The 18,624-nt window shown below is 50.5% G+C and overlaps 2 protein-coding genes across 4 annotated transcripts in view; both read left to right on the top strand.

The window, feature by feature from the left end:
• The first annotated feature begins 3,948 nt into the window (after positions 1–3,948).
• On the top strand, positions 3,949–15,581 carry GPR4 (G protein-coupled receptor 4). 3 transcript variants are annotated; one of them, XM_066271780.1, is made up of 3 exons: positions 3,949–4,048; positions 5,009–5,098; positions 12,361–15,581. In XM_066271780.1, exon 3 carries the CDS (start codon positions 13,205–13,207, stop codon positions 14,300–14,302), a length of 1,098 nt encoding a protein of 365 aa, XP_066127877.1. In that variant the 5' UTR covers positions 3,949–4,048; positions 5,009–5,098; positions 12,361–13,204; the 3' UTR covers positions 14,303–15,581. The 3 variants fall into 3 exon arrangements, with proteins under 3 accessions (XP_066127877.1, XP_066127878.1, XP_066127879.1); XM_066271781.1 differs by lacking the exon at positions 5,009–5,098 and having other exon boundaries at positions 3,992–4,048; XM_066271782.1 differs by lacking the exons at positions 3,949–4,048; positions 5,009–5,098 and adding an exon at positions 10,935–10,975.
• Positions 15,582–18,379: 2,798 nt separating this feature from the next.
• Positions 18,380–18,624, top strand: part of LOC136332279 (optic atrophy 3 protein) — a 43,250-nt gene continuing 43,005 nt past the window's right edge. The window contains exon 1 of the mRNA XM_066271795.1: positions 18,380–18,588. Within this exon, the coding sequence (XP_066127892.1) occupies positions 18,447–18,588 (142 nt within the window). The 5' untranslated portion in view covers positions 18,380–18,446. The remainder of the gene's footprint in view (positions 18,589–18,624) is intronic.

The following is an 18,624-nucleotide window of genomic DNA, read 5'->3' on the forward strand; positions in this document are numbered from 1 at the left end:
ACTCAGTTGGCTCTCAAATCAAACAAGTAAGTTCCTCTGAGCTTCAGGGCCATTGAACAAAGGAGTTGAGGGCCATCAGGTACTCCCATCATACCTTCTCTTACTATGAGTAAACATTTTTCTCTGAGACCAACATTCTCACCACAGAAACATTGTACCCAGCAGCTGCAAAGCTCATATCAACCAACCTTGGGCCCCCGGGATAAAAATCCCAGGTAAAGGTTGTGATTGGCTCATATTCAGATCAATCAACTTGAGTGCTGGTTGGGCTACTATGATGGGCTCCATTTGGGTCAAGGACCAGTCCTGGCCCAATGATTGTGACCAGGGAGGTGGGGTTTCTCCTCCCTCAAGGTTGAAATAGGATGAGAAATGTTTTCAGAGAAATGGGCCTATGACTCAAAAGATGCCTGTGAGTTAAGGTATGAAGATTCCGGGTTGCAAGAGAGAAACCCAACTCCACTCATCATACATAATAAAAAGTTTCCTGTCCCTGGTACTGGGGAGTCTAGAAGGGACCCTGCTGGACCACTTCAAATGTGGTCATGAGGACTTTCTCAGCTCAGTATCTGTAGCCCTGAGCAAATGTTTAACTCTTCGTTGGTGTTTGACACACAGCAGAGAAATGCACTCATCATAAATGTATAGTCTGTTGAATTCACAAACAACCCATCATGCAGCCAGCTCCCAGATGAAGAGACATCCCTAGCCCCTCACCCCCACCCCACAAGCCCCCTTGGGCCCTTTACCCAGTCATTGACCCCCGATAGCAACCACTGCCCTGACTTATCACACTATAGGGATACACACACACACACACACACACACACACATAGTGTTAGGGTTGAGTTATTCTGAAGTCTTCATCTTTTATAGGGAAGATAATTTATAATGATGCTATCTAATTACATTTTTTAAGTGTCTGAGGCACAGATTTTATTTTGAATTCTCTAGCTGAGTAGTTCTCAAACTTGAAGAGCATTAGACTCTCCTGAAGGCTTTATTACAGTGACAACGCAGCATCCCCCAACTCCCCACATCAGAGGAAACACTTTCAGAGCCAATGCTGTAATGGAATATAATAACATAGCAATCGGGATTTTCCTGGACAGAACAGTACATAAGAATTTTGTAGAATATCACACACTTGTGTTTCCTTTTCTCACCCCTACAGTGGATCACTTGGGATGAGAAGCCCAGAGCCTTGCAGGTTTACAGTGACCACTTACCAAACCCATCTCTTCCTAAGGGAGGGAAATACTGCAGGAGAAACCGGCAAACGTTCCTGCTAGCAGTACGAGTTCTGGGGAAGTGACCAGTGCTATTGAAGCATCCCTGTCATCATTTGGTCTTAGCGCTCTGTCGCCCCCTTGTGCCCAGCCTCAAACCTGCATGGAAAATAATTGTGCCTAGAAAGTTCTACGGCAATAGTGCTGGTAATTCTCCATGGCCCCCCTCTCTCTCCTCCCCTGTCCGGGGTCACTTGGTTTTTCTCCTCCAGCCCAGAGCCCTGGGAGACTACCCTGTGCAGGCTCCACCCACAGAGGTCGTTTGCCCTCCGCCTTCTGCTTGGGTTCTGCCAATCAGAGGCACTGACAGGCAACCCGAGGGTAGGAGGAGAGAGGTGGGAGTGTTTATTTTCCGGCCCCTCCCTGCATCCCTGCAGTTTTCTGGCAGTGGCGGTGTTCTGGTACCTAGAGCTACAGCTCCTAGGGGCTCCCCTCCAAACTCTAGCTTTCTGCCAAAATTATAAGTGCTGCCACTTACACTCTTTGAGTGGCCACCTGTTTCCTGCCAGAGCCCTGACTGAATCACAGCATGAATTTAGGGTGAGTCCAGGAGAGATGGGGAACCTTTGTCCAGAATTTCTCTTTAGGAAGAAGAGCTTGGGATGGCCAAGGGGCCGGCAGGAGGGCTCCTGAAGTTGACAGTGGAGAGGGGCTAAACCTTCATCACACCTTCCTTGAATCTGTCCCTGACTGTTCCCTTGAGGGAGGGTAGAAGGAAAAGGAAAAAGCCTGTATTCTTGGGTGCATTTCGGGTCACTGGGGTCCTTGATTAACTCTCACTTTCTGTTATCCTCAACAGCCCTGAGAGGAAGGCAGTAATATGGTTCAGAGAGGTGTGGTCACTTGTCCAAAGTCACATAGCAAATGATCATAATAGCTACCTTATGCTTGATCTTAGTCAAAAGACCAAGAAGTAATATAATAGCTACCTTAAACAACAAGAACTGTATCACTTCGTTTATGTGAAGTTCTAGACTAGGTAACACTAATCTCCCATGAAAAAAGTAAGCACAGAGTTGCCCCTGGGGGTTGAAGCAGAGTGTGTTGCCTAGAAAGAAGCAAAGAACAATGTTCTGTGATGATAGAAACGTTCTCCCATCTTGATTTGGATGCTTAGTCACATGGGTGTATCTCTGTTCATCACAACTCACTGTACTTAAGATCTGGGCATTCTTTTTATTAAAAAAATAAAGAGAATTTGCAAACCTAACGCTGCCATTAAAAAAAATTATTTATTGCCTGACCGGGTGGTGGCGCGGTGGATAGAGCGTCGGACTGGGATGTGGAAGACCCAGGTTTGAGACCCCAAGGTCTCCAGCTTGAGCGAGGGCTCATCTGGTTTGAGTAAAAGCTCACCAGCTTAAGCCCAAGGTCCGCTGGCTCGAGCAAGGGGTTATTCAGTCTGCTGAAGGCCCGTGGTCAAGGCATGTATGAAAAAGCAATCAATGAACAATTAAGGTGTTGCAATGCGCAATGAAAAACTAATGATTGATGCTTCTCATCTCTCCATTCCTGTCTGTCTGTCCCTGTCTATCCCTCTCTGACTCTCTCTCTGTCTCTGTAAAAAAAAATAAATAAATTATTTATTGATTTGAGAGAGAAAGAGAGAAACATCAATTTATTGTTTCACTTATCCATGCATTCATTGGTTGATTCTTGTATGTGCTCTGACTGGGGATCAAACCCACAACCTTGGCATGTCAGGATGATGCTCTATTCAACTGAATTACCCAGCCAGAGCCATAGCTGCCATTTTTTAGTGCTATATACCAGCTCTGTTCTAAGTGCTTTGATCAAGAATGAATTCCTATGAGCAATTTGTGATGATAATAACAAAAATAAATATGTTTGGAGTGCTCTCACCATTTATGTATTCGCTTCCTGAACACAATGTGCACGAACACCTAGCATGTGCACTATGGTCTAGGCAACAGACACGACAGTCACTGAACCAGCCACAAAAATGACAAATGAGACTTCTGGTCAGGAGGCAAATAATTAGAAAAAATAGGCGAAATACATAGAACACTAGATGGTTACAAGTTCTGTGGAGAAAAGTGAATAAAACAAGGATGGGAGCATGGGGGGCATATTTTACAAACTTGATAGTATTGACACCTCACAATAACATCCCAGTGACGAAGGGACCATGCTGTAACCATATTGACAGAAGAGGAAATGAGGCAGAGAGGTCACCAGCCTAAGGTCTAGCCAAGAGGCAGAGCTGGAATTGCAAGCCCCAAAACTCCTTCTAGGGGTGGCCCTGCCCCTGGGAGTGGGAACTTAACAGGACCCTCTGCTGTGTCCCTGTGTATGCATGCAATGACCAGAAAGTTAATGACTTAGGCTCGGGGTCTCCAAAGGGAGGAAATGGCTCCGCTCAAGGAGAAGCAATGGGGAGCTTGTTTCTTCCATAGCTGGGCTCCTGATGGAATCAGAGTTGTGGGGCTGGAGGAAGAGTAAGCAAAGGGGTTAATGAGCTGGGGGCATCCAGGCTGGGGACTTCGAAGGACTGAAGTGTGGGGGAAGGGAGTTCCAGTAGCAGATGAGCTTTCGCCACTACTGGAAGACTTTAGTAGGGTGAAGGCTTAAAGGGGTTAAGGGGGGATCGACAAAGGAGGGGTTAATGGGGGCGGGCCTGGGCGGGGCGGGGCCTCGACCGGGAGGAGTCGCCGCTGGGTCCCCGGGCCACCGTCGAGCTTGGACCCCGCAGCAGCCAGGAGCACCGCAACCCGCCCCGTCCCGCGCGCGGTGCGCAGGTAAGTGCGGATCACTCCCCCGTCTGTGCGCGTGTCCGGCCGCCGCGGGGCGCTGTTTCTCTCGGGGGCTTTGCGCCCCTAGGTAGGCTGCCTCGCTCTCCCGCGCCGTCTAGTCCCCGCCCCCTCTGGTGCTGGCTGTCCTGACGTCTCCGTGGTTGAGTTTGTCTCTGGTCTGTCTCCATCTCTCCCTCCGCCTGTCTCTGATGTCTCTGTATCCTCGGGCCCTCTCCCTCTAGGTATGTCTCTCCCTCTACATCTCTGTATGTCTCTGTGTCTATTTCTGTATCTCCGCCTGTCTCCGTCCATCTCTGTCTCTCTCTCTCCCTCCCTTTGTGACTCTGTCTGCCTCTATCCTCCTGTCTCCTGAGGAGCTCTGCACCTCTGTGGCTCTCTGCCTCCATCTCTGCGTCTTTCTGTCTGTGTGCCTCTCTGTGCTCTTTCCCTTCCTGTCTCTCTGTCTCTCTCCCTGTTTCTCTGTATCTTAGACCCCATCCTCTCATTCCAAACCCGCACCCAACCCTAGAGCTTTCCCTTGGGCTGAGGCACTGCTTGGAGGTGGGGTGGGCATCAGTAGGGTTGCTACCTGGGGCAGGTGGACTCTGAGTGACACTGTGACCCCAGCACCCTTTTCACACGGTCCCCCCTGCTGCTCCTGAGGTCCCACCCACCCCACCCTCCAATTTCAGGAATTCCTGGCTGGGGGGTGGACTTCCTTTCATACTTCCTCCCTTCCAGGATTTGGCTGGGTCACCATTAACTCCTTCCTGTCTCGACCTCATCCCCCCCCCTTTGAACTGGACACCCCCCACCTCCAAACCAGGCTGAGGGGTAGCTCTGGAGTTGCTGTGAGGTGTCGGTCTTAGGATGTGTGTGTGCATTCAGGCAGGATGTCCGCTGGGGGTTTTGCTTGGGGGCACAGAGGGAGATGATGGGGGCCACACCCTCCAATGCCCCCTCCAGGACCCGCCGCCAGCCTCATTCCTCCTGAACCCACCAAGAGGTGCCCCCATCAGCTCTGCCTCTGTGGATGGACTCAAATTCAGATTCAGGGTGAGTATGGGAGGTTTTCTGGGGAAGCAATTAGGACCAGATGATAGAGACCCATATGGGGGTCCCAAACTCTGGGAATCAATCAAGGAGCCTTGAACGTGAAAAGTCTTTGAATGGAAGAACCTAGAATGTGGGGATGATGGGAGATCTGGGAGTGCTCCAACCTTCAAGTCAAAGGTCTCAAGATATTTGAATCCTTCAATCCAAAAAGATTTGTGGTGGAATCTTGGCAGTTTTCAGCATTCACAGCCGCGGGCTCGAAAGGGCTTTAAAAGCCATCTAGACCAAGCTTCCACCTTACCGCAAGGGAAACTGAGGCCCAAGAGCAGAAGTCCCCCAGGCTGGGTGGTGGGATTTTAGTTTCACGGAAGCCCAAATCCAGAGATCTGGCTCGTTTTGCTCCACTAATTCGGATTAATTTGAAGAAGGAGGTCTTCACAGGGAGGAGGGCAGAATGCCAGGGTGAGTATGAATGGCTGTGACCCAAAGGGAGTGTTTAGAAGCAGAGAAAATATTTCTAAAAGAGAGAGGGGGCAAGAGTGTTGGGTGGAAGGTGAGGAGTTTTAGAGAAGAAAGAGAGAGAGGCGAGAAAGTGGAGGGACAGGGATTAACTCCCTCCTGGTTCTGTCTCCTGACCCTCCCTATGAAGCCCACTGCTCCCTTGGGACAGGGCCTATAATTTGGTTTGTGTCTAGACAAATAATAACTCAGCTGGTGTGAGCCATGGGGAGGGATGAGGCCAGGCCCTCTGGGCTAGGGCTAGGGAGGCAGCCTGGGCTCCTTAGTCCCTGCCCCCACCCCCAGATGGTGAGAATTTAGGGACTAGGTGGTGGTGGTGACTAACTAACCCTCCACTGGTGATTCTTCAGTATCTTAGCATTCTGCATAATCTTAGAACCTCAGGCTGCTGGAATGTTAAAAAACAGAATAGATAAGGGGGAAAGGAAGTGGGGTTCACCGTACATAGAGTATGTTCCCAATTCTGTAATAAAAAAAAGGGAAATACGCATTCATGTTTTTGCTTGACAAAGATAATAATCACTGAGAGTTTAATAATAGATTTTGAAAGTCGTAGAATGTTTTTAAAAAAATCATAGAACGTTCTAACAATAGAACTTTCAAATCTTGGAATGTGAGCCTCCTGAAATATTGGGTATGGGCATGGAAGCCTGCGATCATAATAATAATAGAATGGAAAAAGGTAAAGCTCTAGAATGTTACAATAATAGAACAGTAAACCCTGAGCTGGACTAACAATAGAACCTGAGAATCTGAGAACGTTGGAATTTAGAACATCAGAGGGATAGAGTCCAAGGACCCAGGTGCCCCTTCCTGGTGCGGTGGGCATTGGAGGACATGAGGACCTACTTTGTAGAAGAGGGGAAACCGATGTCCAGCAGGGTGGTCAGTGTGGCCTGACTGTCCCCTGGTTTCCGCCTGCCATCAGGGCACCAGGTGGGGAGCGAGGCGCGTGATCACATTTCGTCCCCTAATGAACAGACCGGAGCTGGCCGGTCCCCTGGGGCCGCGGGGGGAGCAGGGAGCCAGGGGAGGGGGAAGCCAGAGCCCACAGAGGAGGGAATTGGGGCAAAGTGACCTGGAGGCTTCCAGGATGAGGCTGGTGAGTGAGCAGAGGGTGGTGGCATGTGGGGGGCTGCACAACTTTCCCTCTTACCCCCTCAGCCCACCCCAGCCCTTTATCCTTGCTGGATTTAGGGGTGGTTGGCAGACCTAGGGACTTATCTGGCCTGAGCAGCTGAGGCACAAAGTGGGAGCTGGGGTCTGACTGCTCTTTGTCCTGGTCATTATCATTCGCACTGGGGCTTATCTCTCTTCCCTGCCCCTCTAGGGAGGGGCCAGCAGGGACCAAATAGAGGAACCTGTGGGAGAGGGGAACCTATCATGGGGACTTTGAGGTTTGGGAGTTGAATCCCCAAGAAAGCCTGAGTAAGGGAGGTAACTTTGATTCCAACGGAAGAGGGTCTTGACACCGGGGGTGGGGGTGGGGTGGGCAAGGGAGTCAAGTGATGGAGAGATGCCCAAGACAGTACAAGTCACTTGGTTTTTTATAGGAAGAAAGTTCATGTCTCTTTCAGCAGATTCTCAAGAGGGTCTGAGAACCCCAGAAAGACTTGAGGAAAATTACAGGAGTGCAAGGAGTGTGGAGAAAAAGCATTCAGGGAAGGGAAGCTTTCAGTTAAGAACAAACCTGCCCAGGCCCTGGCTGGGTTGCTCAGTGGATAGAGCATCGTCCGGTGCACTGAAGTGGTGGGTTTGATCCCAGGTCAGGGTACAGACAAGAAGCAACTAATGAGTGCACAACTGAAAATGGAACAACTAAGTGAAACAAATTGATGCTTCTCTCCCTTCTCCTCTCTCCCTCTCTCTCCATTTCTCTCCCTCTTTCCCCCTTCCTTGCTTTCTCTCCCTCAAATCAATGGAAGGAAAAAAAGGAACAAATCTTCCCAGTCCTGGCACATCACATGACTTAAGAGAACTGTCTAGCCCCTCTGGGCCTCAGTTTACCCATATGTATCAGGAAAGGGTCAGAAATAGCCTTGCGCCCCCAGTTGTCACACACAGGCCTGCTGCATTGTGGAGTTCTAAGAGTCTGATGTTCTGTGCTGTCTTTTGAGGGCTCCATGGTGGCAGGTCTCAAGGGAGGGAAAAGCGAGAGGGTTGTCTGAGTGCTCCTCCCCCATGCCCAGCACTTCTAGAAACAGGTGGGCTGATGAGGAGGGGTGGGAGGAGGAAAGGGTGAGCATCCAGCTGGTTCCCTCTTGAGGAAATTAGCAAAGGGAAGTGTATTTCCTCCGGCTGCCAGAAATGAGTCTCCTGCCTGTGTGTCTGATTCAGCCTCAGCTGAACCTGGGTGGTCTCCAGAGAGTGGGCAAAGGGAAATCCCAGCTCTGGGGGCCTCCTCCCACTACAAACTGTTGTCTAGTCTCAGCTGTCCAGTGTCTGTGGAATAAAAATTACTGTTTAATAATATATCAATGATATTAACAAGGATTTTTGTGTCTGTGAGGTGACCAGTATAAAAGTTGTGCCCCTCTGCTTTATAAGAAGGAGAAAATGAAATTCCTGAAAAAGAAGTATCTCTCTCAATGTTACAAAAGGAAAAGAGAGCCCTGACCAGGTAGCTCAGTTGGCTAGAGCACTGTTCCGATATGCCACAGTTGCACCAAGGTTGCCGGTTCAATCCCTGGTCAGGGCACATACAAGAATCAACCAATGAGTGCATAAATAAATGGAACAACAAATTGCTGTTTCTCTCTCTTTCTCTATCTCAAGTCAATCAAATAAAAATTTTTAAAAAGGGCCTGACCAGGCGGTGGCGCAGTGGATAGAGCGTAGGACTGGGATGCAGAGGACCCAGGTTCGAGACCCCACGGTCGCCAGCTTGAACCCAAGGTCGCTGGCTCGAGCAAGGGGTTACTCGGTCTGCTGAAGGCCCACGGTCAAGGCACACATGAAAAAGCAATCAATGAACAACTAAGGTGTTGCAACGCGCAATGAAAAAAAAACAACTAATGATTGATGCTTCTCATCTTCGTTCCTGTCTGTCCCTGTCTATCCCTCTCTCTGACTCACTCTCTGTCTCTGTAAAAAAAAAATAAAATTTTTTTTAAAAAGGAACTAGAGACAGAGAGCAGAGAAAGAGAGGAGAGATGCTCTTTAGAGGGGTTTTGAGTGACTAAGTCTGGGTGTGGGGGTTCCTATTTGGAGGCAGGCACTGGATTGCACTATTACTTCACAGGATCCAGGAGCCTCTGTCTGAGTTTGAGGTGGGGCAGGCGCTCTGTGGCTGAGGACCCCTCGGGGGTAGGACTTGCTAAGCAGGACTCAGTCCTGACCTTTCAAAGTCAGTTCTGTAGTGAATAGATCCCACCTTTTAACTACCTCCACCTCTGGGACCCCGCAGAGTACACGGTGCCACCTCAAACAGAGAGGGAGCCTGTGTTGGGGGATGGACTGGCCAATGTGTGTTCCTTCAGTTTACAGTCGTTTACTGAGCACCTACTGTGTGCTGGGGATACAACAATCAACACAAGGTCCCTGCCTTCCTCAACTTCCACTCTATACAGACAAAAACAAGACACAAGGTGACGTGGAGACTGGGTAGGAAGGGCTACCCTGAGGAAGTGAAGGAGGTGAACAAGATCTGAAGGAAGAACGGTCCAGGTGGAGGGCATGGGAGGGGCACAAGTTTTGTTTTTGTTTGTTTGTTTTGTTTTGTGACAAGGACAGAGAGAGGGACAGATAGGGGCAGACAGACAGGAAGGGAGAGAAATGAGAAGCACCAATTCTTCGTTGCAGCACCCTAGTTGTTCATTGATTGTTTTCTCATATGTGCCTTGACCGGGGGTGTGGGACTACAGCAGAGTGAGTGACCCCTTACTCAAGCCAACGACAATGGACTTCAAGCTAGTGATTTTGGGCTCAAGCCAGCGACCATGGGGTCATGTCTATGATCCCACGCTCAAGCCAGCAACCCTCCACTTAAGGTGGTGAGCCTGCGTTCAAGCCAGATGAGCCCGTGCTCAAGCAGGCGAACTTGGGGTTTCGAACTTGGGTCCTCTGAGTCCCAGTCTGACACTTTATTCACTACACCACTGCCTGGTCAGGTGGCACAAGTTTTGAGGCTGTAATTAAGGTCACTGGCCTTGAGCCCACTCATGTAGGGAAGGGGCAGTGGGCAAGAAAGTCAGGCAGCATCTTGTCACCTGGGGCAAGGAGTTGGTATTTTACCCCAAGTCCTTTGGGAAACCACCAGAGGGTTTCAAGCAGAGAATTAACCAGAGCTGATTTCCATGTTGGAAAGACCTTTCTGGATGCAGTATGAGAAGTGAGGTGCAGGACAGAATGACATCCAAGAAAGCAGTGAGGAGGCTCCTGTAAGGGTCCCAGCAATGAGTCATCATGGCGACGCAGAGTAGGCTTTGGCAGAAGACATGCACAGATTCAAGATACATTGTGGACCCTGGCTGGTTGGCTCAGTGGTGGAGCGTCGGCCTGGCGGTGTGTGGAAGCCCAAGGTTTGATTCCTGGTGAGGGCACACAGGAGAAGTGTCCATCTGCCTCTCTACCCCTCCCCCCCCTTTGTGTTCTCTCTTTCTCTCTCTCTCTCTCTCTCTCTCTCTTCCCCTCCTGCAACCATGGCTGGAAACATTCGAGCAAATTGGCCCAGACTCTGAGGATGGCTCTATGGCCTTGCCTCGGGCGAAAATAGTTCGGTTGCCAAGCAACAGAGCCCTAGCCCCAGATGGGCAGAGCATTGCCTGGTATAGGGCTTGCTGGGGGGATCCCGATTGGGGCACATGTGGGAGTCTATTTCTCTGCCTTCCAGCCTCTCAGTTAATAGAAAAAAAGATTCATTGTGAAAGTGGGGAGAACTAGAGTTTTCCATAGAAGGATACTCAGGTGTTTGGGAGATTTCTAAGGACCTGCTCTGTGACTTTGGGCTCATCCTTTCCTCTCTCTTGGCCTCAGTTTCTTCATCTGTCCAACTGACTCAACCAGTGGTTTTCAACGTGTGTCCTGGGAATTCTTCAGAGATGCTCCCCTGCCCTGCTACCTTATTTCATCTAGAGCACAGGTTTTTTTTTCATTGTTGTAGATGGGGTTTTCAGTTAAGATCTTATTCTTTTCAAGCCAATAAAATTAAACCTGTGCAAACCACTGGAGGTGTAGTGGCTTCTGAAGATGTTTCTGATTCAGGCTGCACTCTCTTCTCGCCCAGGATGACCATGGTGAGGGGCTCGGTCCATGACTGTCCTGTGCCCTGTGCTTGCAGGTCTTCCCAGGACCAAGGAGGTGACAGGAAAATCACAAGGAAGCAATGAAGGGCGTGGTCCCTGAGGGAGGAGACTGCAGGTGCTTGGCCCCAGGGCTCCCCTTGCTCTCTGACCTTGATCAGATCCAGCAGCCCTGCTGTCATCCTTCCTGCCAGCCCTCTGAAGCTATGGTGCCCAGTCCCTGCTGTCAGACCAGAACCTCTTTCTTTCTTTTTCTTTCTTTTTTTACAGGGACACAGAGAGAGTCAGAGAGAGGGATAGATAGGGACAGATAGACAGGACAGAAAGATGAGAAGCATCAATCATCAGTTTTTCGTTGTGACATCTTAGTTGTTCATTGATTGCTTTCTCATATGTGCCTTGACCACGGGCCTTCAGCAGACCGAGTAACCCCTTGCTCAAGCCAGCGACCTTGGGTCCAAGCTGGTGAGCTTTGCTCAAACCAGATGAGTCCGCGCTCAAGCTGGCGGCCTTGGGGTATCAAACCCTGGTCCTTCCACATCCCAGTCTGATGCTGTATCCACTGTGCCATCACCTGGTTAGGCGCTTTCTTTCTTTTTTTTTTTAAGGAGAGACAGTGGGGGTGGGACAGACAGGGGCAGGGAAATAGGAAGGGAGAGAGATGCGAAACATCAACTCATAGGTGCGGCGCCTTAGTTGATCATTGATTGCTTCTCATATGTGCCTTGACCTGGGGCTCCAGTCAAGCCAGTAATCCCTTGCTCAAGCCAGTGACTTTCAGGTTTCGAACCTGGGTCCAGAGGGTCCCAGGCCAATGCTCTATCCACTGTGCCTCTCTACCTGATCGCAGATCTCTTTCTATTCCGTTACTTTTGAGTGGAAACTGAAACACAGGCTGGTATAAAGGGGGCTAGAGCTGAGATTTCCCCTCTCCCGTCATCAGGACCTTGGACAGGTCTCTGGACGGCTCTGTGCCTCAGTTTGTCAAATAGAAGGAATAAACAGTACTTTCCTCATGGGGTTCTTGACATTTTAATAAGTCAATACCCATAAAAGTGCTTAGAACAAAGTTTACTATGTAGTAGGACTCAAGAATAGGATACCCTGGGTTAGGTGAGGGGGGCTGGTCCTGGTTCCAGTTCTGGTGCCGTCACTGCCTTGTGCGTCCTTGAGTGGAGTGACCCAGCCTCTCTGGGAGCCTCTTCCCTGTCTGTGAAATGATACCATTAACCTAGTCCAACGTTTCCCAAAGTGTGCTATGACTCTTGTGCCAGTGTTACGTGGTTTCTGGAAGAAAGTTCTAAAATTTAAGTTGGGTTATTATTTTAACATCTGTTAGGGAAAAAATATATCCGGCACCTCAAATCTGTGTTTCCAGAGATTGGCTGTCTAGAATGCGGCTCAACTAGGAATTGTCTGGGTGTCCTCTAGGAGTTACAGCAATGGGTGTGGGAGAAGGGGGCAGGCCACGATCCCCCTCACTGCAGTCCTCTCTCCCCACAGGCATTGCAAAGCCAACTCTGAACTGTGAGGTGCGGCCACCTCATCTCAGCTGCTCAGCCCCCAGCAGGACCGGCCAGCGCCCTCCCTGCTCCCTTCAAATTGCCCCCTCCATCTACAACCCTCTGATCTAGCCCTTACTCACCTCCTTCCTGTTTCTTATAATACCTTCCCACGTTTCCCAGGCTGAGCCCTTCCTCCCTGTGCGCTCCCCCTACCCCAGGACACCTCCTTTTCTATCATCTTCATTTCAGTGGTTACCTTACTTATTTCCTCATTTCTTACTGGGGTTCTAGGAAATGACAGCACCCCTACCCACATTGCCTGGTCTTTTCAACACTTCCTCATTGTAGTCTTTCCTGTCTCAACACTATCTTGTATATTTCCTGTGTCTTCTAGTACATTCCACCCACCGTTACTTCAGCAGACACACTTACTCCCTTCATCCTGTAGGGGCACCTCCCGCTCACCACTGCCTGTCGATGCCTTCATCTCCTCTGTAAACCCTCGCCTCAGCCAAGTTTTGTGTTACCCGATTACTCCCTTATTTACACTCTGATTGGGCCTAGAAACATCTCCTTGACAAAGCTCTTCGTTCATTCCACCCCCACCCCCAAACCTCCCTCCTGTGGTAATTCTGTCCTTCCTCCAACTTTTCGTCCTCAAGTCCCACCCTTTCCTGTCCAGCCTGACCCACAATTCATAGTCGCCCTCATCTTCTCCCCGTGGACTGCCTCTCACCATGATCCCCTGAGCCTCCAAGGAGGGGGCTCAGGGGGCCCGATGGCTTCCCGCTCCCTGTGGCCGCACAGCCCCCGTGGGCAAGGGGAAGCACGTGGAAGCTCCAATGCTGAGAATGGGCAATCGCACATGGGAAGGCTGTCACGTGGACTCACGCATGGACCACCTCTTCCCGCCTTCCCTCTACATCTTCGTCATTGGCGTGGGGCTTCCCACCAACTGCCTGGCTCTGTGGGCTGCCTACCGCCAGGTACGGCAACGCAACGAGCTGGGCGTGTACCTGATGAACCTCAGCATTGCCGACCTGCTGTACATCTGCACGCTACCGCTGTGGGTCGACTACTTCCTGCACCACGACAACTGGATCCACGGCCCTGGCTCCTGCAAGCTTTTCGGGTTCATCTTCTATACCAACATCTACATCAGCATCGCCTTCCTCTGCTGCATCTCAGTGGATCGCTACCTGGCCGTGGCCCACCCACTACGGTTCGCCCGCCTGCGCCGGGTTAAGACAGCCGTGGCCGTGAGCTCCGTGGTCTGGGCCACAGAGCTGGGCGCCAACTCGGCACCCCTGTTCCATGATGAGCTCTTCCGCGATCGCTACAACCATACCTTCTGCTTTGAGAAGTTCCCCATGGAGGGCTGGGTGGCCTGGATGAATCTCTACCGGGTCTTTGTGGGCTTCCTGTTTCCATGGGCCCTCATGCTGCTGTCCTACCGGGGGATCCTGCGGGCTGTGCGGGGTAGCGTGTCCACCGAGCGCCAGGAGAAGGCCAAGATCAAGCGGCTGGCCCTGAGCCTCATTGCCATCGTGCTGTTCTGCTTTGCGCCCTACCATGTGCTCCTGCTTTCCCGCAGTGCTGTCTACCTGGGCCGCCCCTGGGACTGTGGCTTTGAGGAGAGTGTCTTCTCCGCGTACCACAGCTCGCTGGCCTTCACCAGTCTCAACTGCGTGGCTGACCCCATCCTTTACTGCCTCGTCAACGAGGGCGCTCGCAGTGATGTGGCCAAGGCCCTACACCACCTGCTGCACTTCCTGGCTAGTGACAAGCCCCAGGAGATGGCCAACGCCTCTATTACCCTGGATACCCCCCTCACTTCCAAGAGGAACAGCACTGCCAAGGCCGTGGTAGCTGGCTGGGTGGCAGCTCCGCCCTCGCAGGAGGATCAGGTGCAGCTGAAGATGCTGCCACTGGCACAATGAACCACAAATCACACAGAGCCCCTCGGTCCCCAAATCTCATCCCACACTCCCTCCCTTTTGGTCCATTGTATGCAAATTGTATGTAAATTGGCTGTGTTACTATTCATAAGTATACTGTATAAGAAAATAGGAAAAGAGCAAGGTTGGGATGTCACCGGTTAACTGTCCTCCTCCACCATGACCCCTCTACAATTCAGTGTTGAAGTGACAGAACAGTGATGAATGACAGACCTGGCTCTACCCTCACAGGCTCCCAATGTGGGACACAGATTTGTCCCTGGACAGTGATGACCCTGAGTGGGCAGGGCTCAGGAGAGGCCTGGGTCTAGAGGAATGCAAAATGACATCTGATCAAATTTGGGGAAAAGGGTGGGCTTCCTGGAGGAGGGAACAAGGAAATTAAGTTTCCAGAAAGTAAAGACAAAAAGAGAGGAAAGTTAGGATTTTTTCCAACAAAGGAGTAAAAGATGGTGACTCAAGGGGAAGATGGAAGGAGAAGTTCACTGAGTGTGGAGCGATCGCTTTTGCTCTTGGGAAGCCCCCATCACATAGGGGAGAGTAAGCAGCACAGAGTGATTCTGAGGTTTTAAATAAACAGTCTTCTCCAAATCAGGACAGGGGAAGAAGGGGGAGAATGTTCAAACCCAAGTGAAGGACAGCCAAGGCAAACTGGCTGGAGGATGAGAGCAGGGCAGCTGGGAGGGGGGCTTGGGATAGATAGAATGATATTTATTCACTTGGTCAACAGATTCACTTGTACTGACTGTCTGGCCTGTGTGGGCCAGGGCTGGGGACACAACAATGACCAGGACAGCCCAGATGCCACCATCATGGGAGTCACAATAAATAAGTAAATAAAAATAAATAGAATGTTTGGAATCAATAAGTATATTGGGTAAAAATGAAGCCGAATGAAGGGACAGAGTGATGTGGAGTCTGATCTAGACGAGGTCAGGGGAGGGCTTACTGAGAAGGTGGCATTTGAACAAAGACCTGAAGGAGGTGATGGGGTCAGCCCTGTGGCTGTCAGGGGGAAGGGCATTGCAGGCAAAGGGAATAGCAAGTACAAAGCCTGAAGTTTGAAGCACAGTAAATACAGTGGTGTAACTAGAGCAAACAGAGGGTGACAGGAATGGAAGTTGAGACTTGTGAGGGGACAGAAGCCTATCTTTCAGGGATTTTAAAGTCCTGGTGAGGACTTTGCCTTTTATTCTGAAATCAAGGGGAGGGCTGTGATTTGACTATAATGTTAACAGGATCCTGCAGGCTGCTGAGTGGGGAACAGAATAGGGGAAGTTAGGACAGAAGCCAGGAGCCCAGGGAGGTGGTGACTGCAGTAGCCCAGATGGGAGATGTTGGCAGTTGGCCCCAGGGGGGTTGGTGAAGTGAGCAAGGAACCACGGTGGGCTTTGGGGTCTATTCTGAATACAATGGTGGAATAAGCACAAGGGCCTGTGAGATTGTATAGCATGTGCGTCTTGCCCATCCTGGGAAAAGAGTGACTGAGAGCCTGAGCTGGAAGGACCTCTGGGAATGATTCCAGGCCCTATTCCAGGGCGGTCATTGGAGAGGCCAAGAGATTAGTCCAGGGTCGCACAGACGGTGAGTCAGCCTGGGGCCACCCTGGGCTCCCTCTCCCCTCCCCATTTCTGTCTCTGTTCCCACGCCCCAGACTGGCCAAAGTTGCCTGCTCTAGCTGGTGTCTCCCTCCCTCCCCTGGCCCTCAGCGGTCACCAGGAATGGTCTTCCTTCTTGAGAGCAGGAGGAAGCACCTACTCTGGACAGGCTTCACCCCTTCTGGTAGGTCACCTTCCTTGGATGTGTAACAGGCTTTAGGCTCCTGGTGAGCTGTGATCACTCTCCACCTCCCTAACACATACACATCCTTGCCCTAGAAGTTCCCAGAAGAGGTTCATGGAAACCTTTCTCAGAGAAAGGAAGAGGAAGGAGGAGGGGAAAGAGGAAAAAAAAAAAGAAAACTTAATGAAGAAAATGGTTTTGTAGGAGGGGGTTACTGAGATGCAGGAAGTTGGGACTTTGGTGTTGCAGGGAGAGCAAGGAGGGGGGCCTGAGATTTGGGAGCCCTAGTAATTTTCCCATCCTGTCTCACCACCATAAAGCTATTGGAATAGAGATGTAAGGGGCCAGATATTTTGAACACAGTCCCTTCTGAGAATCAGACAAAACCTGCACATTACCCCTCCACCAAATGCTCATTCCCATTTATTCAATAAATATTTATTGAGCACCTACTATGTACCAGGCAGTGTTCTAGTTGCTGAGAAAACAGCAGTGAATTATATAGAGAAAAGTCATGTACAAGTTTGGAAGTCTCCTAAACCTATTATGGGGGAACTTAATCCCCCCAGTAGGTCCTTTGGCCCCAGGCTAAAAACCCTAAGGATCAGAAGAAGACTCTGGCCTGGGATTCAAGAAATCCCAGCCTCTGCCTGACCTGTGGTGGCACAGTGGATAAAGCATTGACCTGGAACACTGAAGTCTCCAGTTTAAAACCCTGGGCTTGCGGGTCAAGTCACATACGACAAGCAGTGAAGAACTAAAGTGAAGCAACTATGAGTTGATATTTCTCATTCCCCATCCCTCTCTCTCCTTTCTCTGTAAAAATCAATAAGTAAAATCCTCAAAAAAAAAAAAATAGAAAAGAAAAACGAAAAAAGAAAGAAAGAAAAGAAACCCCAGCCCCAGCTCCATTCTGATGACCCTTGGAACGTTGGGTAACTCCTTTGCAGTCTCTGGCCTCAGTTGGCCAGTCTGTAAAATGGGGAGAGAGGTTGGTCCCAAGCGGATATGGACCTTGAATAGGTCCCAAACTCCCCTATACTTTTGGTACAGAAGGGATATGGGTGAGGGGTTGTTTTTATGGTCTTGTCATTCTTAGTACATAATTTAGAATATCCTGGGTTCACACACACCAGTGCCATCATTATTCTAGATGAAGAAACAGGTTAATCAATGCCTGGGACTCGACAAAGTTTGGTCAGAGAGTCTTACTGGATAGCCCAGAGCCTCTTGATTCTGTGTCCTGAACGTTTGGTTTCTTTTACATACCACTTTTCTGTTACCCTCTGTCTCCCTCTGCCTCTCCTAGAATCTTTCAATTACCCATCAGCACTCCACCATCCAGGATGTTCTCTCAACCCCTTCCTGATCTTGTTTATATGATTTTACTCCCTGCTGGGTAAGGGAGGACAGTCTGGGACATGTCCTTAAACTCCTTCCTGAGCCAGCTCCCTGGAGACCCCTGCCCCTGGTGGGGCAGTGGGGCTGCTTGAGACCAGGTATGGTGTTATTAGCCAAAATGTTGGGCTATCAACCTCTGCTGGATGAGGGACCTGTGCCAGCGTCCAGCTCCTCTCTGGGCCTGTCGTCAGTTACTTGGGAAAGGGCTGGGTTAATTGCTTTTGGAGATGGCGTGCACCCTTACGCTACAGTTAGTAATAATGGTGCTAATTCCTGTATACTGATACGGACTGTGACTGGCACCATTTTAAGCACTTAACATAGTTCACTATGTTTTTACATTCAAGATGCGCATGCAAACCTCACAATATCCCAACAAGACAAGTGCTATTATGATTCACATTTTGTAGACGAGAATAATGTGCCCAGAGAGGTTAAGTCACTCTCCTATTATCACACAGCAAGTGGAAGTCCTAACTGGGATCTCAAACCAGGTCGGTATGGCTACTGCCTGGCCAACTGCCTCTTAATCCCAGTGAGAGCTCTAACCTGTGGGGGCAGGTGTATTTGGCCATTATTAGCCCTACTTAGGACTAATTGAGAGCCTCATTCAGAGAGACCACCTAGATACGTAACGACACGAAAGAACGCACTGACACCAGTCGAAGCGGGCGTGGGAACCCATACACGTTCCTGTAAGTAGACGTTTAACGGCACCGCCCTCTGACTGCCTCGCTTCCGCCGTATATTTGCATATTCACGAGCGGACGCTGGAGCGTCAGCGTCAACGCAGTGACGTCAGGGAGCCCCCCCCCCCCTGCAGTTCTCCGCGCATACGCATGTACGCACGCACGCAGGGCGACAGGCGGGCGGGGGAGAAGGAAGAGAGCGGAGGTGCCCCGCCCAGTCGGCCGGGCTGCGTGTCCCCAGTGCGGCCGCCAAGATGGTTGTGGGTGCGTTCCCTATGGCGAAGCTACTATACTTGGGCATCCGGCAAGTCAGCAAGCCGCTTGCCAACCGCATTAAAGAGGCCGCCCGCCGAAGCGAGTTTTTCAAGACCTACATCTGCCTCCCGCCTGCTCAGCGTGAGTCTGACCCCACGTCCCTCCAACCTTTCCATT

The sequence above is a fragment of the Saccopteryx bilineata genome, chromosome 3 (assembly GCF_036850765.1).
Source record: "Saccopteryx bilineata isolate mSacBil1 chromosome 3, mSacBil1_pri_phased_curated, whole genome shotgun sequence".
Taxonomy (NCBI): Eukaryota; Metazoa; Chordata; class Mammalia; order Chiroptera; family Emballonuridae; genus Saccopteryx; species Saccopteryx bilineata.

Bases quoted from the DNA above. Each gene is read 5' to 3' on its own strand.
- GPR4 (XM_066271780.1), top strand. From the start codon at position 13,205: ATGCTGAGAATGGGCAATCGCACATGGGAAGGCTGTCACGTGGACTCA.